This window comes from Sorex araneus, chromosome 4 (genome assembly GCF_027595985.1).
Source record: "Sorex araneus isolate mSorAra2 chromosome 4, mSorAra2.pri, whole genome shotgun sequence".
Classification (NCBI taxonomy): domain Eukaryota; kingdom Metazoa; phylum Chordata; class Mammalia; order Eulipotyphla; family Soricidae; genus Sorex; species Sorex araneus.
Genome location: NC_073305.1, coordinates 48,508,843 through 48,532,639, shown reverse-complemented (window position 1 = coordinate 48,532,639; position 23,797 = coordinate 48,508,843). Strand labels below are relative to the sequence as shown.

General features: G+C 39.9%; 1 protein-coding gene across 22 annotated transcripts in view; it reads left to right on the top strand.

The window, feature by feature from the left end:
• PBRM1 (polybromo 1) overlaps nt 1-23,797 on the top strand; it is a 106,934-nt gene that overhangs the window by 22,079 nt on the left and 61,058 nt on the right. For 14 of the 22 annotated variants that reach the window (XM_055135825.1, XM_055135823.1, XM_055135821.1 and 11 more), the window contains 8 exons: nt 3,684-3,782; nt 6,349-6,434; nt 7,259-7,354; nt 7,937-8,028; nt 12,937-13,005; nt 13,765-13,978; nt 15,906-16,047; nt 16,950-17,047. In XM_055135825.1, the coding sequence (XP_054991800.1) occupies nt 3,684-3,782; nt 6,349-6,434; nt 7,259-7,354; nt 7,937-8,028; nt 12,937-13,005; nt 13,765-13,978; nt 15,906-16,047; nt 16,950-17,047 (896 nt within the window). The remainder of the gene's footprint in view (nt 1-3,683; nt 3,783-6,348; nt 6,435-7,258; nt 7,355-7,936; nt 8,029-12,936; nt 13,006-13,764; nt 13,979-15,905; nt 16,048-16,949; nt 17,048-23,797) is intronic. The other 8 variants (XM_055135834.1, XM_055135832.1, XM_055135831.1 and 5 more) reach the window with 1 other exon arrangement.

Sequence of the window (23,797 nt, the reverse complement as noted above, 5' to 3'; positions counted from 1 at the left end):
TAGAGTGCTTCATGTGCATTTTGGTTCATTCTAACAGCTCCATGAATTAGATAACTTATTGCTAGCATTCTGTAGATGAGATAACTGAAGCACAGAAATAGCAAGACTCTTGCCTGGCATCAGTAAGGTGAAAAGTCAGAATTTGAATCTAGACTCTGCTTCTAGAGTCTAAACTTCTACACTGTTACTACCTCTCCAGAAAGATAGTGCTAAATAAATTATAATTGACTGATAATGACAGGTTTAAAATTTGATGATCAAATGCAAAGAAAGATCTAAATTAAACCAGATATATGGTTTTGGGAGTTGATCTTTTTCCCACCTGCTTTGTCATGGATCAAATGACTTCATACGTACAATTTATGCACTCCACCACATCCCTAACCCAGCAGTCCAATTTTGTTACTGGCTGAGACATTACCCAGGAAAGTCTCAAACACACTTGTTTGCCAAATTGAAGAACCTGTATTAATCTGCAAGAGCTAGCTATCAAGCCTGAGACCAAAGGTCTCAGCACAATGACACCTGCCCCAAACCCAAGTCCGGGAATTTTCTAAACATTCTTATCATATTCTACTTGGCAACATCAGTCAACTTTCTTCTAAATAAACAAGCAGGTATAGTACAGAAACTAGACGTTCACTTTAGCCTTGAATGGTTAAAAACTTTCTGTTTGGCAGCTGAAAAGAGCAGTGTGTGATAGCTACTTAGTCTAACTCGGTTTTCTCTGTATGTCCTGTCCCTACATCCTTGCAGTGTCTCATTCTGCTTCTGTGCTATCTTTTAGCATCGACCTGCTTTTCTGCTAACTTTGGGTCACCTTGTCAATTTCTAAGAGTTGGACTGACATGGGTTATTTTCCTAGCTGTGTTTCTAGTTAGCATGTCACTTTGGTCAGGCAATTTGACTACCTCCACTACTGGACATTGAGTCTGTTATTAAATTTTTCTGTGTTGTAGTGGTCAGTAATAGTATATATGAAGCATCTCACAGCACCTGTGGCACGTATAGTGTGAGTTATTGATCCTCCAAGGAATTAAAGGGTTTGGGGTCCCAAAAGATAAATCAAAAGGGTAACTTCAGTATTCTCAAGGAGAAATGAAACTGGAAACACAGTGGTTTGCCAGGAGTGAGAAAATTATTTGGTATTAAATTCTAGGCAAACAGTAGAGTTCATTGACCATTAAAACTTAGATTCTGGGGCTAAAGCTATAGTATAGGGGTATAAGGCGCTTGCCTTACATGTGGCCGACCTGGGTTTGGTTCCAGATACTCCATATGGTCCCCTGTGCCTACCAGGCATCATCCCTGAATGCAGCGCTAGGACCAAGCTTTGAGTACCTCTTGGTGTGCCCCCACAAAAAAAAAAAAAGAGAGAAAACCTTTCAGTTTCCTAATGTGTCACCTGCTTGTAAAGACAGGCTGATAGCTGTTACTAAGAATAACTCAGAGTAACTAGAGCAATCCTTGCTTAGGGAAAGATGTTTTTATAACACTGAAAATATAATTGCATCTTTAAACACCCCTCTGCCTTAACATTAGTTTTCTCAAGTGTGAACTCACAGTTTCTCTTGTTGTTTCCTTTCCTTCTTCCAAAAGACTTCACCATAATCAGGGGCCTTATCTTCTTATGTTCTTCTTATTGTAATCATATCTCCTACTTATCCGATGAAAGGCTAACAAGTTCTTTTTCTTTCTTTTGTTATTTTTATTTGTCCTTTGTGTGCGTGCGTATGGTATTGGGCACAGAAACCAGGGCCTGCCTCACAATTGAGCTCAACTTCTATATTGCCAGCTACTTCCTTGGTCCCTGCATATTGTTTTTTTGTTTTGGTTTGGTCTTTGTTTGTTTGTTTTTGAACCACACCTGGGGGTACTCAGGGCTTACTCCTGACTTTCGTTCAGAGATATTCCTGGCAGGGCATAGGGTGTTTGGAATCGAGTCCAGGTATATGGAAGGCAAGCATCAGACCCACTGTACTGTGGTTTCCCACGTATTGGGGTTTTTGTTTTTGTTTTTGTTTTTTAGGTAGAATGTGGGTTTTTTTATTAGTAGTAGTAGTAGTAAAACACCATGAGGTACAGTTGTTGACTTACAAACTTACGTACCTTCCCCACGTATTGTTTTTTTGATCCTAGTTTGCTTTGTGCAATTCTAGGACTTGTCACTTGTTTTCTAATGCCTGCAGAAGCAAGTTACAGCCGCTTATATTATTTCAATAACCAACACGAACTAATTTAAGCTAAAAGAAATTCATGGAAAGGTTATTGGGTAGCACATGGAATTGTTGGAAGAAGACTGGAGAAGTAGCTTTGGGGAAAAAAAGCAGAACTCAGACATGAAACAGATGAAATGATCTCTCTTTGTGGAGCTGCTGCTGTCGTCACTGCTGTTCATCACTGAGGGCCCTATCTGCCCTTTCCTCCACTCTGCTCTCCTGTAGGAGTAAGAAGTGCATTGCTTTTATTCTTCAAGATTTAGTATGTTTTCCTCTTGTCCTGGTTGCAAGCCTCCTAGGAAGCTGTCATCCGCATTAGGAGTATCAGTACCTCCTGTGCTGGGATTTCTTCCATATACTATGAGTGTGTAGATGTCGAATAATTTCCCACATGGCAAATTACCAACCATTTAGCCTGACTTTACGGATTCTGCCTCATTTATCTTTACCCTGCATATGCATTCTGTACTTACTCTGCTCTTTTCACTCCATTTAATTTCCTCATGTCTGGTCATTTCTGTGATCTTCTTGTTGATTGTGTACCTTTTTCCTTTAATACTTCCCTCTTTCTTTTGTAAATTAGGACATTTATAAGTGGTCTTAGGTTTTTTGGATTGGGTGAGCTTTAAGATATAACAACTCCAATATAGAAGACAGTACATAATACGTACTCATATGTAAGCTTCTCTACTAGACTTTATTAAATTGTTCTAGGCTGATTTTGGGTTGTGGTTTTTTTTTTTTTATATGAAGTGATCTATAAAACTAAAGAAATTTTGCCCCACATGTTAAGCTCACCTTAATGATGATTCATGAAGTATTTCAAATAGTCTTTTGGACATAATCACTATGTATTTGCTTAAAAATATTTTTTATTACTAGTGCTGTGCTTGGAGGCTGTTCCCACAAGTACTACAACTGGAGTAAAAATTAAAGTTTTATTTAGCAAATACATAGTGATGGGGTACCATGTATGGGATGAAACTTGGCCTTCTACATAGAAAATGTACATTCTGTTCCTTTTGAGTCCTCTCCCCAGTTCCTAAGTAAAATAACTTTTACCACTTTTTTTTTTCTTTTTGGGTCACACCCAGCGATGCTCAGGGGCCACTCCTGGCTCTGCACTCAGGAGTTACAATTACTCCTGTCTGTGCTCGGGAGACCACACGGGATGCTGGGGATTGAACCTGGTCAGCTGTGTGCAAGCAAATACCCTACACGCTGTACTAATCACTCTGGCCCCTTTTATCACATTTTAATCGAATTGTGTTTATAAGAATAATGTAACTGTGGTTTCATTATTTATCTCAAGAACTTATTTGTAAATATTAATAGCTTACAAAAAAGAAAATTACTTGTTGTTCACATGTATACTTGAGAAGGTCTTAAGATACAGTGATGAATTAAAGATTTTGTTTATACTAATAACTCAAAGAAATTGCTCTATTTTATTGTTTGCTATAGAACGGAAGTTACAAGAGTATTCATGCAATGGCCAAAGACATAGATCTCCTAGCAAAAAATGCCAAAACATATAATGAACCTGGTTCTCAAGTATTCAAGGTTAGTGATTTTTTTGTTGTTTTTATTACTAATTTAGAGCCAATAACTTTTTTGCGGGCAGGGGAACACACCCAATGGTGCTGAGAGCTTACTTCTGATTCTGCACTCAGGGATCACTACTGGTGGGCTCAGGGACGATATGTAGTACCAAGGACCAAATAATATGGGCTGTACTCCTCTCCAACTCCACCATATCTTTAGAAAACCACCATACTGTTTTTCAGTTCCTTTCTTGTTAGAGGCCCTGGGCAGCAGAGCTGTCAGTGTTGCCTTGGTACGTGCAGGTAGCACCAGGATTTGAACTTGTAACCTCATGTTTATTGGACAAGCTTTTGAAGCCATTGAGTTATCTTCAAAACCTAATTTTCCTTTGTGAGGCAAACAGGGTGGATGGGTACTGGGAATTGATATGTGGCCTGATACATGCAAGGTATATGGTTCACTGAGCTACAGTAAACCTGGAACTTGCTTCCTTTTTAAAAATCATAGTCGTCTTGTATCTCAAGTAGTATCTCATTATGAGTTTGTTTGGTTTTTGGTATTAATGTCACACTGGGCAGTACTTGGTGGCTACACCCCTTACTCTGTTCAGGAGTCATTCTTGGAGGTTATCAGGAACACAAGTGCCAAGATCTAACCCGGGCCTCTTTCATACAAAGCATGTGCTCTAGCTCTCCAGCCCACCTATTGTGGTTTTCATGTAATTTTTTTTTTTTTCATTTAAATTTGTGGGGTCTTGGGGCTGGAGCGATAGCACAGCGGGTAGGGCGTTTGCCTTGCACGTGGCCGACCCAGGTTCGATTCCCAGCATCCCATACGGTCCCCTGAGCACCGCCAGGAGTAATTCCTGAGTGCAGAGCCAGGAGTAGCCCCTGTGCATCGCCAGGTGTGACCCAAAAAGCAAAAATAAATAAATAAATTTGTGGGGTCTCTCAAGCAGTGTTCAGGGGATCAAGGGGACTTCCCTGCCAATACTTGGCCAATTGGGTGTGATGGTTCAGTGTTTGAACCCACCTTTTAAGTGTAAAAAATCATGAATGAATAATGAAGTTCATGTATTTTAGTGATTACTAGGGTATTTTAATAGTCTGCTACCTCTTGTTGATTCAGTTAAGAAGTTACTTTTTGAGGGCTGGAGTGATAACACAGCAGGTAGGGCATTTGCTTTGCACATGGTCGACCCGGATTCTATTCCCAGCATCCCATATGGTCCCCTGAACACTGCCAGGAGTGATTCCTGAGTGCAGAACCAGGAGTAACCTCTTTGCATCACTGGGTGTGACCGCCCCCCCACCCCCCAAAAAAGCTTTTGAAGCCATTGAGTTATGAATTAATGAATTTTTACTTGAGAGTAGGACAGAATTTCCAATAAATTGTGAAATGACAGTAAGCATACTAATGGCAATTTTTCCCCCAGCTAATCTAAGGTTTAAAGGAAAGAGAAACTTTTGGGTTTTTTTTTGTTTGTTTGTTTGTTTTGTTTTTTTTTTTTTTTTACTTGTTGGGTCACACCCGGCGATGCAAAGGGGTTACTCTTGGCAGTGCTCAGGGGACCATATGGGATATGGGATGCTGGGATTCGAACCCGGGTTGGCCTCATGCAAGGCAAATGCCCTACCCACTATGCTATTGCTCCAGCCCCAAAACTTTTGCTTTTGAGCCACACCCAGCAGTGCTCAGGGATTACTCCTAGTTCTCCACTCAGGAATTTCTCCTGGTCATGCTCAGGATAGCATATGAGATGTCAGGGACCAAACCCGGATCGGTCACATGAATAGCAAACGCCCTACTGGCTGTACTAATACACCAGCCCTGAAAGGAGAAACTTGAGATTTAGTATTTGAGTGTACTATAAATTTTGGAAAATACATTCATTCTGTATGTATGTTTCATAACTTTTGGTCTCTTTTTTTTTTAAATCTTAACAATACATCTTTGTTTTATTTTCAGGTTAGTGTACACAATAGCATCCATTGTATTTATACTGTCTTCTTTTCCCAGTTCATTATATATGTTATTTGACTAAATGTAAAGGAGCTAGGAATCTTTAAGCTTTAAAGTTTAATGTGAAGATGATTTAGAAACTTATGGTGGTTAAAGGGTACAACTTTGTGAATATTGAATGAAAGATTATGCCAAATGAAATGATCAAAGAAAAAAATCCAGTATGTGGATGAGGACTGTTTTTTTTTTTTTTTTTTTGGTAGTACCAGGGTATGGACCCAGGCCTCATTTTTATATATGAACTTTTTTTCTTGAAACCAAGTTTTTCAGTTATTAAGGTAGCATGATCTCAGTGAAGTACATCTTATGCATAGTAGAGCTTATCGATTGAGATTCCCTGTTGACCTAAAATGGGTCCCATGAGGGCATCTCTCTTTACCTGCTGTCATTCTTTGTTTTTTCTTAAAATTTTTATTTAAACACCATGGTATACAAAACTGTTCATAATACAGTTGTGACAGGCATTCAGTGTTCCAACCTAAGTCCCACCACCAGAGTGACCTAGGGACTTTTATATATATGTGTCTTTTTTTTTTAATTTAAGATAATTTTATCTTGACAGGATGCAAATTCAATAAAAAAAATATTTTATATGAAAAAGGCAGAAATTGAACACCATGAAATGACTAAGTCCAGCCTTCGAATAAGGTGGGTTAAAAAAATGTCAGTGCTTTATGCTTTTTTTTTTTTTTTTAAGCATCTGATTTTGGCTTGCTCTTCAAGCCTGTGTCCTTTGAACACATATCTTACTTGCTTGTCTGTTTCTTTGCTTGCCTGTTTCCACCCTAGAGAAGCCTGTGTTCTCTCGTCTCAAGCATTTTTCTTCTTCCTCTCCCCTCACATCTTTCTAAATAAGTTTCAGTAAGACTTTGTTGCGGAAAAGAAAAAAAGCACCATGATTTACAGAATTTTTCATAGTTGGTTTTTAGACATACGTATTTCAGCACCAATCCCACCACCAGTTTCAACTTTCCTCCATCAATGTTCCCATCCCACAGCAGAAGTATTTGTTGCATTTTAAAGTTAGTAATGTGATTCTGGAGAGAGTAGGAATAACTCTTAGCCAGCTTCTTCACTGAAACTAAAAAGCTTTATTTAAAAGAAGCAATCTTAAGATTTAACACTTTTTTTTTTCAATAGAAGCCTTCCCAGTAGTGCTCAAGGCCTGGGCCCCGGTGGTGCAGTGGGACTGACCTCCCACAGCGGTGCTTAATAGCCACTGGGTCTACACCCAGCAGAGCTTGGGGGTGGAGGACATGCAGTGCTTGTACAATGCCTAGGGATCCAACCCTAGGCATTGTACAAGCAAGGGATGCTCTCTGAGCGGTCACTGTGGATCCTAAACACCAGTAAAGGTCCCTATGCTTGAACATGTCTGTGAGAAAAGAAAATGGTTGTCTCCTTCTTGCGTACCTACCACCATCTTTCCAGTTCATGATTTTCTGTGTTTTTTCCCTCTTATCTCTGGATAGGACTTCATCAAACTTGGCTGCAGCTAGGCTGACAGGTACTTCACACAGCAAAAGTGGCCTGAGTGACGAGAGAAATCCCACTAGCAAGTATTACCGGTGAGAGAGTGAGTGTGTTTAGTCTGAGAACTGACCGATGCTTATGAGAATAGACACACCAGTGTTGGCCTTCATGAATTTTGGATATAGTTGGGTTTTTGTGAGAATATTTTTTGTGACATTATTTAAAAGGTTGAGTGGCTGATCTTAGCCTTTCTTCTGGAAAACATTTAAGCAGAAATTGGCAAGTAGTGTTCAACAGTAAAATATATGATAAAATATTAAAATGTTTTGTGTTCATAATAGAATTTCTGAATTAATTGTTTAAGAGCATTATAGAAGAAAATTGACAGTAATTATGAATGTAATCATTTTCTTCCATAAAATACAGTACAATATTTGAATTTTAAAAATTGCAGATAGCCTATTATCACCACTCCCTTGAAGAAAAAGAATTGATTTTCTTAGCTAAAAGTGATTGTGGGGAAAGTTAGACATACAAGGACTAAATTGTAGGGGTACTTAAATAGAAATTATTTTTCCTTTTATTTGAGTGCTTTGTTAATAGTTTCTATTTCCTGTAAGAAACCAAGTGATTATAATATCTTACCTTGTCTTCTAAGTGCTTATTTTTCTTTGTAGTAATAAGAGAGCAGTCCAAGGCGGTCGTTTGTCAGCAATCACCATGGCACTTCAGTATGGCTCAGAAAGTGAAGAAGATGCAGCTTTAGCTGGTAGGCATTGTGACTCCATAGTGGATCCTTCTTGTTTTGGAAAATTGCAGTGTTTTTTACCTGGTTAAATGTGTCTTAGTTTTCTCACGCTATTTTGGGCAGACTGGTGGGTGAGGCTTCTCAGTCAATACTTCAGGGTGCCCACGGGAGACTCCTAGCAACATCCAGCTGACCTAGTAGAATGGTGGAGTGCTCAGTCTCAGTGATGCTGAGGACCACTCCATGCTCAGGGTCTAAATTGGGTCCTGGAGCTTGCAAGGCATGAGGTTTAGCTTTTTGTGCCATCTCCGTCATTTCTTTTTTTTTTTTTTTTTTTTTTTTTTGCTTTTTTTGGGTCATACCTGGCAATACACAGGGGTTACTCCTGGCTCTGCACTCAGGAATTACCCCTGGCCATGCTCAGGGGACCATGTGGGATGCTGGGATTTGAACCCGGGTCGGCCGCGTGCAAGGCAAACACCCTACCCGCTGTGCTGTCTCTCCAGCCCCTCCGTCATTTCTTTATATGCCATTTTGTTGCATTTGTTTCTTGTACTCAGGTTAACAAATTAATCAGAATCTTGTTTCTTCAATTCATATTTAGACCTCTGTCTGGGTTAACAAATTCTTTTGCAAAAAGACTTGGTTTAAAAAAAAAAAGACTTGATTTAACAGGCCAAAGAGATAGCTCAGTTGTCTGGAGTACGTCCTTTGCATGAAGGATGCCCAGGCTCAATTTCCTAGCACCATGTGGTCTCTTGAGCATTGCCAGATATGGTGAGGAAGGAAGGATTGATTTGATAGATAGCTTAATAGATCCTGATTTTAAATTTATAATTTATAATAGTGGTCACTAGTGACAGCATCAGGAAGTCCCAGGGAGATATTCACACCATCTTATATTTAGTTTATTGACATATCTTCAGTGAGCTTTTCTTTGTATTCCACTTGAACTTATAATTAAAGACAGAAATAAGTCATAATCAGTAACCTAGTAAATTGTCGTTTTTTAAAAGTCCAGCAAAGAACACTGGGCACTAAAAATGTTTCAGAGGACTCCAGACTTGTTCAGCAGGAACCTGTAGAGCAACTAGAGAGGTGTGTGGGAGGGGGTTGGTGTGCAGCCACACTCAACTGCACTACTGGGTCTGCTCAGGGGTCACTGCTGACAGTGCTCAGGAGACCATATGCAGTGCCAGCGATCAGGCCAGGACCAACAGTCTGCTGACCACATGCCTTACCCACTGTACCTGCTCAGTGAAGCCAAAAAGAGGACAAAGTTATTACCTTTGCTCTGGAGGCCAAAAGTCTAAAAATCAAGGTTTTGATATGCAAGTGTTTCTTCAGGAGACTCTAGGGCATAATCTTTTTCTTCTTTTTTTTTTTTTGAGGAGTCTAGATTTTATGTTTGGCTTTTGTTTTTATTTCTGAACCACACTTGGCAATACTCAGGGATTACCTCTGGCTCTGCACTCAAGAGTTACTTCTGGCAGTGTTCAGGGGACCATATGGGATGCCGGGGATCAAACTTGGGTCTGCTGCATACAAGGCAAGCACCTTACCCACTGTACTGTCTCTCCAACCCTGTAAACTAGATTTTATTGAATGAAACTTAGAAAGATAGGAGAGGAGAGGAAGAAGGGAGATCTTTTCAAGAGGGAACACAGACTTCTCTAGAGTCAAAATAAGCAAAGAAACAGACAAGCCACCAAGATGTGTGTTTAAGGGAGACCACAGGCTTGAAGAACAAGCTTTGGGCATGATCCTTTGCTGTGTCCAAAATGCAGTACTCCAGTCTGTACATTTACTATCCCAATTTTTTTCTCCTTTGACCTTTTTACCTGCCTCTTGTAAGTATTATTGGGGTTGCTAATCTGTGTTTAGCACCCAGAGATTAATCCTGGGTAACCTCCCCATACAAGGTCTTTAGTAATCACGTTTATGAAGTATGTTTTGCCATATATTCACAGGCTTAGTGGGTTAGAACATTGAAATATTGGGGTGCCTTTTATTTAGCCTACCATAAGATTAACAAAACCAACAGATATATTATGATTAGAGCATATGTGGTTGTTCCATCGAATAGGTGTGAAAGATCAGAATTTTTGTTTTGTTTCCTTTGGGGACCACACCTGGTGCTGAGGGATCACTCCTGGCAGGGCTCAGGGGACTGTATAGGGTACTAGGGATTGAACCTGAGTCAGCCATGTGCAAGACAAGTGCCCTACCTTTCTCTCTTTATATTTTAGAAGAGGCCACACCCAGTGGTGCTAAGGAGGCTGAACCACATTGCCCAGTGCTCAAACAGGTGGTGCAGTGCATAGGGCCACCAAGGCTACACTAGGCAGTACTGGAAGTGGACCATGTGCCAATTTAGCTCTGATCCAGGTTTCTCTTTTTAAAAGGGATGGATTTGATCCCTGGCACCACATGGTCCCCTTAGCACCACTGAAATGCCCCCCCAAAAAAAGAGGGAAAAGAAGACTTGGGAGATGACTCAAAGGACTGGAGCACATGCTTTGCATCAAATATAAATGTATGATAGAATAAAAAAGATGATAGGAAAAAAAGCTTAGAATGGAATTAGGGGGAAAAGTAAAAGGCAAAGGTTTTTAAAACAAACTTGATACGATTATCAGAAAATAGGGACAAATAAATATATCGAGGTTAAGAGAGAACATCTGGAGGCTTGGAAGAACTGTGAACAGCTTTATGCAAGATCAAATTTCTGGATGAAGTAGATATTCCTAGAAAGTGATAGCTGCCTTAGAACTGAGTCAGGAACTTTTAAAAGAGATCAGTAGTATCATCATTTAAAGTTTATTACTTACAAATCGTCTATATCGAAAATACCAGACCAAACATTTAAGAAACAGTAATATACAGTCTGCTGACTGGGAGCAACACAACTGAAATGTGCAAATACCCCCATCCTCTGTGAGCACCACAACCGAGCGTGTGACCCCCCCTCATTACAGCAACAAAGGGAAAGGAAAGGAAATGGGGGAGGACAAAAAGAGGAGGACCTTCTTACAGAGGATATGAATAGGACTCCCTAATTGAGTCTTCTGATCAAGTATGACCTACGTCTCCCGGCCTGAAAAATGATGCGCACAGTGTTTCACATATTAAAGTCGTAAATACTAGCAGAGTATACAAAATAGTATGTAGTACTACTTCTGTTTATAGTATATAATACTATTATGCTGTATACATATACAGTAGTATACTACTTTATACACTTTTATATATGCTGCTACTTCTGTATATGAGTATATAAAAAAGTAGTATGATTACTACTTCTTGCACACAATTGAATTTATTTCAGAAATACTAGGTTGCTTCAACATTACAAAAGATAAATTGTTTCTTCTGTTAATAAGGGAATAAAACCTTATGTTTTGTTGAGCAGATATATCTGACAAATGCTTCAGAACCTTTCATGATTAAGAAAAATAGCAAATTAGGAACAGGAAGGGATCTTTTCTAGCGTGGTGAAGTACATCTCCATTTTCAATAGAAAAATGATAACAGCATTTACCTACCTTCAGAAGCAAGGTACTTACGATTACCTCCTTTGGTTTATTGACCAACCTATGCTGAAAACAAAGTATAAGTGAAGATACAGGATAAGAAAAGAGAATTGCCTCAGAGGAAGTAGTTCAGTGGATTAGAACACTTTCCTTCCTAGTACAAGGTCCCAGGTTCAGCTCCTGGGTCACCACATGTGCTCATCATGATCCTGACAGCTCTGCTGTCTCAGCCCCAGTGTCACATTCATATGTACATATGTATGTTGGAACCACAACAAAGAATTACTGCCCTTGTTGAACCCTGCAGCTAAGTTGTGTAAGCACCATTGGCAGGAAGTGCAACTATGGCAAGTACTTGGAACCCCCCTCAGAAAATCCTACAAGTATGTGTAAACATCACAACCAAAGTGCAACCCACAACCAAAATATGTGCAAGCACGACAGCTAATACAATGCAAATCTTCAACAAGCACTATGACCAAGTGTGTAACATGACAGTCTTTTGTGTGACACCCCCCCCCCACACACACACACACAGTGAGCAGAATAACTACAGGAGGGTCTAGAGAGAGCAGCAGGCAGGGCACTTGGTTTGCACATGGCTGACCCAGGTTTGATCCATCACCCCAGATGGTCCCACAAGCCCTGCCTAAAACTGAACCTGAATTGGCCATATCTCCAACCCCAAGAAGGATTTCTAAGGATTTTACTTGTTTTGAGTTTTCTACTTAGAAGACCACAGATGGGGCCAAGGAGATGACTCAAAAGGCTGATCACACATTTTGCATGTAGATGGCCAGGGTTTGATCCCCAGCACTGCATGATCCCCTAAAGACCACTCTGTGGCCCCAAAATACCCGCTCCAGAAAAAAATGAAAAAAATTACAGATAAGTTGCAAGAATTAGTAATAATAAGGTGCTAGTTATAAGATCATTTTACAAAAACATGTTTTACTCCTGGAATCAACCACAAAGCAATTTAATGAAGGTCTTTTAAAGATAATTTATAAAGTCTTTATAGTGTAAAGTTTACAAATGTGTATCTGGATGTAAATCAGACAAAAGATGTGCAAAATCTTTATGGAAAAGATCAATGGTAGTATAGTCAGAGAAATCTAGTTTGAAATCCTGTTTTTGCTTCTAACTGTGATTCTGGATTCAGATCCCTCTCAACTGTCTTAAATGTTGGCTGGCCTTTGATAAGTCATCAATCACTGAAGCCCAGTTTCTTACTTGGAAAATAAAGGACAGTGCTTATTCTCTGTAATGACCTGAATTTGTTACGTGTTGAGCTCAATACATAATTAGTACTTATATATGGTTCTCATTCTTTGGGTGGGCGGGGTGGGTGGAGTCCACACCCTGCCATGCTCAGGGCTACTCCTCTCTGCTCCAGGATCATTCCCGGTGGTGCTCAGGAGACCATGTGGTGCTGGGGATCAAACCGGGGTCTGTCGCATGCAAGGCAAGCATCTTAACTCCCCTGTACTTTCTCTCTGGCTCTCCAATTATCATTTCTAAATCTGGGAACACAGTGATGATTATCCTGAATCCATTGAGAAAAATTTAAATTAAATCTTATACATTAAGAATTCAGGGAAACGAACTATATCTTTTTTCCTATAAAAATAGTTACTTTGGGGGTTAAATGACTAGCTTCCAATGAAGAATTCCCTTTTTGAGGAAAGATGTCAGTCCTAGAGAGTGCTATTATTCGGTGGCTCATTGGTACAAAGACTGAGGCTAAATCAAGCTGCCAGTATCTGCCCAGTCTACATGTATACTATCCTTAACTCCATGCTATTGTTTTGGTTCTGAAATCTGTGAATAGTGGGCTTGTTCGGAGTTAAGCACTTACAGTGAGAAATCTCTGAATAAAGCACATTTCAAAAGAATCTATTTTATGAATTTTAGGAGCATGACTTTTTTCTGTGTAACATTCCTTCTATTTAGTAACATTTCTCTAAATAAACATGCAATTATAGTAAGCCTTTCTACCACCTTTTTGTGTGTGTGGTTGTGGGGAGGAGGGTCTCAAACCCAGGACCTCACATAAGAATGGCATATTCTACCAGTGAGCCATAACCACAGCCCATTACATCATTATTAATGAAAGCTAGAGACTGTTCTTTTAAAATATTCTCAAACCTTTTTAGTTTAATCTGGAAGCTTGTTGAAAGGTTCTTTCTTCCACTTGGATTAATACTGTTTTTTATCTTTCTAGCTGCACGTTATGAGGAAGGAGAGTCAGAAGCAGAGAGCATTACTTCATTTATGGATGTTTCAAATCCTTTTTACCAGCTTTATGACACAGTTAGGAGCTGTCGGAACAACCAAGGGCAGTTAATAGCTGAACCTTTTTTCCATTTGCCTTCAAAGAAAAAATATCCTGATTATTACCAGCAAATTAAAATGCCCATATCACTGCAACAAATCAGGTAAGATGCTTTCTTCATTATTTAGTATAAATGTACTTCCTTGGCCTATGCATAAATATTTCTTCTAAAATGGGTAAGAATATTAAAAGTAGGGGCTGGAGAGATAGCACAGCTTGTAATGCATGTGCCTTGCATGCTGCTGACCGGGGTTCAGTCCCCGGCATCCCTTATGGTCCTCTAAGCACCACCAGGAGTGATTCCTGAGTGCAGAGCCAGGAGTTACACCTGAGTATCGACAGGTGTGACCCCAAAACTAAAAATACGTGTGTAAATTAGAAGTGTTTTTCACATGTCTGGAATATGTTTGAGTATCCCTTCTATCACAGTAGAGCCTGGCAAGCTACCCGTGACATACTTGATATGCCAAAAATAGTAATAATGATGGTCCTCATTCTCCTGATCCTGAAAGAGCCCCCAATACGCCATCGGGCTATACTAGCAAGTGACAGGGATGAATGGACATGTTACTGGTCCCCGCTCGAGCAAATTGATGAACAACGGGATGACAGTGATACAGTGATCCCTTCTATATGAAAAGAGATAAATTGGGTTAAATAAAATTATATTCTATGTACCTCAAAAGGCAAATAAAAGAAAGATATTCTTATTCTAGGCATTTGTTTTGGTTTTGTTTCTAGTGAAGCAAGTTCTATTCCTGTATCCCATATGGGAGTGATCCCTGAGCTCAGAGCCAGGAGTAAATCCTTAATACCACTGGGTGTAGCCCCAAATTTAAAAATCATAAACAAAACAGCACAAAATCTCAACTTCAAACCCTTGTAATTAGTTACGAACATTCATGTTGAAGAATAATGGTCACTGAATTCTGACACATCTGCTTCTCACTGTCTTTAGATGGCAATTCGTTGTCTATATTTGTTACTCCCAGAATTTTATTCAGCTTTACTCTTTAAATGCTCCTTTGTGCTATTGTCAGTATACTTTTTCTTTCATCTAACATTTATGAACTAAATGACCTCAGATTTTCAGAAATTAGTGGGTTGCCATGACTCTTCATTAAGGTAGTTTAAAAGCTCTACCCCCTGGGGGGCTGGAGCGATAGCACAGTGGGTAGGGCGTTTGCCTTGCACACGGCCGACCTGGGTTCGATTCCTAGCATCCCATATGGTCCCCCGAGCACCACCAGGAATAATTCCTGAGTGCATGAGCCAGGAGTAACTCCTGTGCATCGGCAGGTATGACCCAAAAAGCAAAAAAATAAATAAAAGCTCTACTCCCTGCGGCCAGAACAATAGTACAGAGAGTGGGGCATTTGCCTGGCATGAGGCAAACCTGGGTTTGATTCCTGGCATCCCATATGATCCCTTGAGCATTGCAAGGAGTGATTCCTGAGTGCAGAACCAGGAGTAACACCTGAGCACATCTAGGTATGACCAAAAAAACTCCAATAGGGTTTTTCAATTAAGGGATTTTTCTAGTAGGTTTGCTTTAAAATTGACCATTTCATCAATGACCAAAAGAGACTTTTCTAGGTTCTATTATTAATTCTTAGTATCTTAATTTGTTGTTTTGAGTTTCCAGTTAGTCATATTGTACAGTGGTACTTTACCCTCCTTGTTTTATATCTTAAAAGGATCATTTCAAGCTTTTTTCTTTTTTTTTTTTTTTTGGTTTTTGGGTCACACCCGGCGATGCACAGGGGTTACTCCTGGCTCTTCACTCAGGAATTACCCCTGGCGGTGCTCAGGGGACCATATGGGATGCTGGGATTAGAACCCGGGTTGGCCACGTGCAAGGCAAACGCCCTCCCCGCTGTGCTATTGCTCCAGCCCCCATTTCAAGCTTTTAATTTTTTACTACAAATAAGATTATCTCTTGTACTTTTCAGGATTCTTTCATTGAACTTTACAAAGACTGTTTTCTAGTTTTCATAATGGAAAATTCTATCTGTATCTGTCTTTCACAGAACAAAGCTAAAGAACCAAGAATATGAAACTCTAGATCATTTGGAGTGTGACCTGAATTTAATGTTTGAAAATGCCAAACGCTATAATGTTCCCAATTCAGCCATCTATAAGCGAGTTCTAAAATTGCAGCAAGTCATGCAGGTATGATTTCTTGATTTTGCTAGTTATTGAGTGTGTAATTGAAATTCATACATGCTGAGTATGTTCAGGGAGTGTGGTGGGGGGAGTGGTTGGAGTTTGGGCCATATGCTCAGGGCTTACTCCTGACTCCTCAGGGAGCACTCCTGGCAGTGGTTGGGGATCATGAGATACCAAAGATCCAGCCTCAGCCTCCTGTATACAAAAGCATGTATTCCAATCCTTTGAGAAATCTTCCCAGTCCCCTTTTGTTCTTGTTTTGTTTTGGACCACACCCAACTGTGCTCTCAGGTTAGTCCAGGCTCTTTGCTTAGGGATCACTCCTGGCGGGGCTCAGGGGGCCACATGGGATACCCAGAATTGAACCTTGGTCAACCGCGTGCAAGGCAAGCACCCCACCTGCTGTATTATCTCTTTCTGGCCCCTGCCCCTTTGTGGTCTTCAGTTTTTTGTTTTGTTTTGTTTGGGTGTCCCACCATGGTCAGGACTTACTCCTGGGTCTGCACTAAGGATTCACTCTTAGCAAGGTGAAGAGGGTGGGGTGGTGGCAGGGGTGGGACAACAGACACACCATAATGGGTGTTGGGAATCAAACCTAAGTCAGCTGAGTATAAGGCAAGCACCCTACCCACTGTCTTCCCCTTTGCAGTTTTCAGTACATTTTATTTTATTATATATTTTTTACTGCATTTTAGCTAGTGTTAGTTTCTCATCTCTGGATTTGTTTTTTTTTCTCTTTTGCTAAATTGATTATTGAAAATGTTGGATCATTCCGTAATTTTATGCATTCTACTTGTGGTCATATCTTTCTGAGTGAAGTGGATAGGGTCCAACGCTTTAATATTAATGTCCCATATGATTACACAGCAAAATGAATTTGATTCCTGGGATCTGCTCTGTTTTAGGCAAAGAAAAAAGAGCTTGCCAGAAGAGATGACATTGAGGATGGAGACAGCATGATTTCTTCAGCCACCTCTGATGCTGGTAGTGCCAAAAGAAAAAGGTATATATTCTTCTCATAGCTGGAGAGATCTTCTCAGTTTCTGTTTATTTGATTTAAGATAACTGCAAAAAATGATTTTGGAAATGCTAGATATGAATTCTCATAAGCTTTCAAGATTTGGTAATATAGAATTCTTCTGTAAATTTTGCATGAGTAACACTTTTTTGGTAGAGGTACCTATTTTATATGGTTTAGATAAAAATTATAGCTGCTTATCTAGCTTATAAAAATATGTTAATCTTTTTTTTGGTATCCAATTTGATTTTACTATGGCCTTTTAAGAGGGCCACTCAAGTAATTTAGGTAGTTCCTATATGGTGAATTATAAAGATGGAATACGAATTTTAGGAAAGGTAAGGAATAAGTTGGTACATCTGTAAGTCATTACTCTTTACCATTTTGTTTTTCTTGTTAGTCTACTCTTTTAGTCTAATCCATTTTGTGGGTGTTATATTCTAAAATACCAAGTTACAATTTCTTATGGTTAATAAAATGTTAAGGTAGATAATTTAGTTTTCTTTCTGATCTTTTTCTCAATCCTTTATTTTTCACCTATGGGTTTTATGGAAGGAGACCTTACTAAAAGATTCTATGTAGAACTTCGTGAGACCATCTCTTGTCTACATGTCTGACATACAGAGTTTCTCTGGCTTGATCTTTGTGAACAGCAACCTCTCCTTCAACCTTAACTCTTCATCATCTTTTTAGCAGCAGTCAATCCAAAGAGACTACCTTAAACATAAAGCAGTTACTCATTAATAGCAGGACTTAACGTATTCAAAGTTGTGTGGAAAAGGTCATTAGTAACTGTTGACAATGTTCTATTCATCTGTTTATATCACTAAGATTAAAGAAATTCAAAAAAGTGTTTTAGAAAAAAGAAGCTTTCCTTTTTTCCACTTATAAAATAACATTTTGGAAATTTTTTTAGCTCTGAAAATACTGCTATACTATGCCAGGCTAATAACGAGTGATTGGTATACCATGAGATGTGAGTCTCCTCCAGTACTGGCCAATGAATCTCATCCTTCCAAGTTCTTAATTCCTTGTTATACCAGGGACAACGGAGGAAAAATGTGAAACCAGATCAGAGACATCAAATCAAGGACATCTTTGAGTATAAATATATAAGTCTACTACAGCATCACGTGTGTTTTCCAGATCAGTCACCAATCAAAGATAAACACTTCTCAGGCAAAAGAAGGTAATGGAGGCAAAAGTGATGGTACAGACAGTGCCAACACTGATGAAAAGAGATCTTAAGTTAGCTGAGTGTTAAGAAAACAGTTACAAGAAAGCATTAGCCCAAGCCAGATACTTTAAAGTTACCTATATCTGTGGCTTATTAATTGTGGCACAACCCAACTAAATTAAGAGCAGTTTATTGCTATAAAACTTCCCGTTGAAATAAAATTAAACAGTATGGTCTTAGAATAATAAAAATCCCTCTTCAGACAAAAAGTAGACATAAACAGGTTTTCCTAAAAGTGTTTTGTGTAATAAAGTATAAGCACTGTAGCACTGTCATCCCGTTGTTCATCGATTTGCTCGAGCGGGCACCAGTAACATCTCCATTGTGGGACTTGTTATTACTGTTTTTGGCATATCGAATACGCCACAGGTAGCTTGCCAGGCTCTGCGTGTAATAAAAATAATAGGACGGATATAGATAAAGCAATGACAGACATATCTCAAAGGATCAAAAGAAAACACCTACCTGGGCTTTTGAAGTACAAGCATACAGAGACATTAAGAAGTCAAGGAAAACGGGCTAGCACAATAGTAACAGGCAGGGCACTTGCCTTGCACGTGACGAATTCCTGGTACCACAGGTGATTCCCTCCAGTCTGCCAGAAGTAAGCCCTGAGCACTGCCAGGTGTGACCCAACTGCAACAAAAACAAAAAGAGTTCAAGGAAAGGGTTCGAAGATTTAACAGGCTGAGTGCATGCTTTGCATACAGGAGTCATGGGTTCGATTCCCAGCATTATATGGAGCTGGAATTAGCCCATGAGCACTGACAGGTTCTCAGCCACCCAACTCATCAAAAAAAAAAAAAAAATGCTAAGAAAAGGAATTTTTATGCTTTGGACTACGATAAAGGAAATTGCATGATGAGACTTTTAGAATATAATTATGTTAAAATAGTAAGTCAACTGGTTCAGAATTTCATTTGTTTCAGGCAAATGAAACAGCCTGCATAAGTTAAGTTAAACATGTCCAGATAGAGGCTGAAGTGATATTACAGCGGGTAAGGAGTTTACCTTGCACATGGCCAACCGGGGTTCAATTCCCGCATCCCATTTGATCCCCCAAGCACTGCCAGGAGTAATTCTGAGTGTAGAGCCAGGAGTAACCCCTGAGCATCGCCAGGTATGACCCAGAAAGAAAAAAAAAAAAAGTTTGTCCAGATAAATCAGAGCCAAATTTTCCCAAGTACCACTTGCCCTGGTTTCTAAATATTATGACTGTCTTATTTTTTTTTACATTAATGAGTGTGAGAAAAATTAATACGTTTGTATTCGTTCTAGGAGTACATTCTTCTCCCCATCCCTCTGCACAAAAATCTTCTTGCTCTCTTCCATGTTGAAATGTTCTAAGTCTTCTTACTATCTTATCCTGTGGACTGAATAATCCTCTTTTTTTTCTCAACCGTATTTGGTTTATACATGACCCTCCAGTGTTGCTTATTTTGTTTCTCTTTACATGTAATGTTTGTTTCTGCTTTCCCAGGAGCACTCTTGACAGTGAGATGTTGGGTCTCAGGAGGCTATCCAGGTGTGCAGTTCTTTTTTATGCATAAACATTCTTGAAAGTTTAACTCTTGTGACATGATTAGTACCAATTAGATGAAAAGCAGAGCCTTTAGCATGAAGGAAATAACATTTTTTATTGGGTGCTAATTTATTTTATGGATGAAGACAGCAGTAGTTTGAAAGTATAGTTGGTAAAATTAATTCAGAATTAGTCTAGACATGGTAACTTTATCAGTGGCTGTAAGCCCCCTCACCAGTCATTATGACTATTCTTTCAAGACTAAAGGTAGAGGCTAAAAATATGGTGTAGTTGCTAGTATCCAAGAGTACTAATTCCTTTTTAGGGATGTCTTTTATAGAATGGGGGATAGAGGAACAATAAAAGTCAGTGTGTCGATACAAGTATGTCAGTCTATATCGATACTTTCGCATTGTGTTAGAGCTTCTTAAGCAGGAATATGTTTCCTGTTTCTGATCTTATTATGTTTCACTTCTTTAATACGTCAATTCTTTTTTATGTTTGGGGGGAGGTGCTCAGGGCTTATTCCTGACTGTGTGCACAGAGATTACTCCAGGTGAACTCAGGTGGCCATATAGAGCACCAGGAATTTAACCCAATATGCCATGGAAGACAAGCTCCTGTCCGCCATCTATTGTTCCAACCCCCTGTTCTATATTGAAAATAGCTTATGAGTTGCCATATTATAGTTCTAGTAATTAGGTGATACTCTAATTTTCTCACTGGAACTAAAAACTCTGCTTTTGCAGGTCATACAGAACATTTTTTGTTACAAAATTTTTGTAATTGTCTGGAGGGACTGGAGTGATGTAGCAGGTAGGGCATTTGCCTTGCATGTGGCCAACCCAGGCTCAGTCCCCACAATTCCATATCGTCCCCTGAGCACCTCCAGGAGTAATTCCTGAATGCAGAGCCAGTGGTAACCCCTGAGCATTGCTGGGTATGGACCAAAAACAAAAAAATTAAAAATATCTACACATTAGAAACTTAATAGCCAATAGAAGAAGCAAGTTGAAAGCAAATGAAATTATGTGGATCATTTGTCGTAAATAATTGCTTAAAGCACATAATTATGTAGTTGTTCAGAAATGTTACTTGGGGGGGCCGGAGTGATAGCATAGCGGGTAGGGCGTTTGCCTTGCATGCGGCCTACCCGGGTTCGATCCCCGGCATCCCATATGGTCCCCCAAGCAATGCCAGGAGCAATTCCTGAGTGCAAAGCCAGGAGTAACCCCTGAGCATTGCTGGGTGTGACCCAAAAAGAAAAAAAAAATGTTACTTGGGGCTGGAGTGATAGCACAGCAGTTAGGGCATTTGCCTTGCACGTGGCCAACCCGGGTTCGATTCCCAGCATCCCATATGGTCCCCTGAGCACCACCAGGAGTAATTCCTGAGCGCAAAGCCAGGAGTAACCCCTGGGTATGACCTAAAAGCAAAAAAAAAGAAAAAGAAAAAAGTTGCTTTTGACTATCCAAATAGCTTTAGGAAATACGACTTTCTTTTTTTTTTTTTTAAATTTTTTTTATTATTATTATTTTTTACAGTTACAGATTTATACATTTTTGTGCTCATGTTTCTCCCTTACAAAGTTTGATAACCCATCCCTTCACCAGTGCCCATTCTCCACCACCAGTAAACCCAACATCCCTCCCCCCTCCCCAGTCCCGTCTCCCCCCACTCCATACTGCCACTATGGCAGGGTATTCCCTTTTGTTCTCTCTCTCTGATTAGGTGTTGTGGTTTGCAATAAAGGTGTTGAGTGGCCATTGTGTTCAGTCTCTAGTCTATATTCGGCCCGCATCATCTTTCCCCCACATGACCTCCAACCACATTTTACTTGGTGTTCCCTTCTCTGAGTTGCCCAGAATGAGAGACCAGCCTCCAAGCCATGGAGACAGCCTCCTGGTACTTATTTCTACTATTCTTGGGCGTTAGTCTTATAGTCTATTATTCTATATTCCACAGATGAGTGCAATCTTTCTATGTCTGTCTCTTTCTTACTCATTTCACTTAGCATAATACTTTCCATGCTGATCCACTTATATGCAAACATCATGACCTCATTCTTTCTAACAGCTGCATAGTATTCCATTGTATAGATGTACCAGAGTTTCTTCAACCAGTCATCTGTTCTAGGGCACTCGGGTTTTTTCCAGATTCTGGCTATTGTAAACAGTGCTGCGATGAACATATAAGTGCAGATGTCATTTCAACTATACTTTTTGGCTTTTCTGGGCTATATTCCCAGCAGTGGTATTGCTGGGTCAAATGGGAGCTCAACCTCTAGTTTTTTGAGAATCGTCCAGATTGTTTTCCAAAAGAGCTGAACTAGCCGGCATTCCCACCAGCAGTGTAGAAGGGTCCCTTTCTCCCCACATCCTCTCCAACAGCGGTTGCTTTTGTTCTTTTGGATGTGTGCTAGCCTCTGTGGTGTGAGGTGGTATCTCATGGTTGTTTTGATCTGCATCTCTCTGATGATTAGTGATGTAGAGCACTTTTTCATGTGCCTTTTGGCCATTCGTATCCCTTCCTTGGTAAAGTTTCTGTTCGGAAATATGACTTTCTTATCATGCTCTTCCTTGGAAGTTATCCTGAGTTTATCTAAATTTTAATACCATATGTAGGGGGCCGGAGTGATAGCACAGCGGGTAGGGCGTTTGCCTTGCACGTAGCCAACCCGGGTTCAATCCCCTGCATCCCATATGGTCCCCCACGCACGCCAGGAGTAATTCCTGAGTACAAAGCCAGGAGTAACCCCTGAGCATCGCTGGGTGTGACCCAAAAAAAGAAAAAGAAAAAAAAGCATATGTAGTCCACACTGCAGAATTATGTTTATAATTTTTTTTTTCTAAAATTTTTCTTAAGAAGGGACCAGAGTTGTGTACAGCAGTAAGGATTGCACACAACTAACCCAGGTTTGATCCTTAGCACACTATGTGGTCCCCTGAGAGCCACTAGGAGTGATCCCAGACTGCAGAACTAGGAGTAAGCCCTGAGAACAGCACCGTATGTGGCCCCAAAAATAATGAGTTTTAAAAGTTTTTATTAAGAAAAGTTTTCTTAGATGATAAATTTAAGAAAACAGATCATGGGTGTATGTGTGTGTGTATTGTTGATAGTGTAAAATAACTGAGTCTGAGCAGTAATAGGAAAATATATGTGGAGCATCATGGTGTCAATCCTAGAACTTTAATACCCAAATTTAGATTCCAGCAGTTGCTGTTAGCTCTGTTTACCTGAGCCTCATCTATTTCCTCATCAGAAAAAGGAGTTGATGATGGTACCTATGTAGAACTGCAGTATAGATTGGTTAATATGCCTAAAACCATTAGCAGTAGGTCTAGGTGCAGTAAATACTCATTAGCTGTAGTTGCTTAAGTAGTCCCTGTTTGATACCATGACCTGGAAGAGCTTTTATTTTTCAATCAGATATTACTTGTCTGTGAAAACTAATTGGGAAAAAGGAGTAGGGTTTTATTCCTTTGATGACTTGAGGCTTAAATTTAACAAGCCTTAAGAAACCTTTTAATTTATTTAGCTTAAAAGGCATTTCCAATTGCTGGAGAGATCGTACAGCAGATAAGTCATTTGCCTTGCACATGCCTGACTCAGTTCAACCCTGGGCAACCCATCTGGTCCCCTAAGCACTGTCAGATGTAATTTTGGAGTGCTAAATCAGGAGTAACCCCTGAGTGTAAAAACCAAAAGACATTTCCAAAGCTCTAAGGCTAATGAGTACAATGTTCAGGGACCACAAAGTCTGTGACCAAAGTTGATTGAGATTAGAGAAGTCCTTGATAGGAGCTCCCTTTTGGGGAAGGGATGAAAGGACATGATCAAAGCATCCTGGGGCTGGAGCAATAGCACAGCGGGTAGGGTATTTGCCTTGCATGCGGCCGACCCAGTATCCCATATGGTCCCCTGAGCACTGCCAGGAGTGACTCCTGAGTGCAGAGCCAGGAGTAACCCCTGTGCA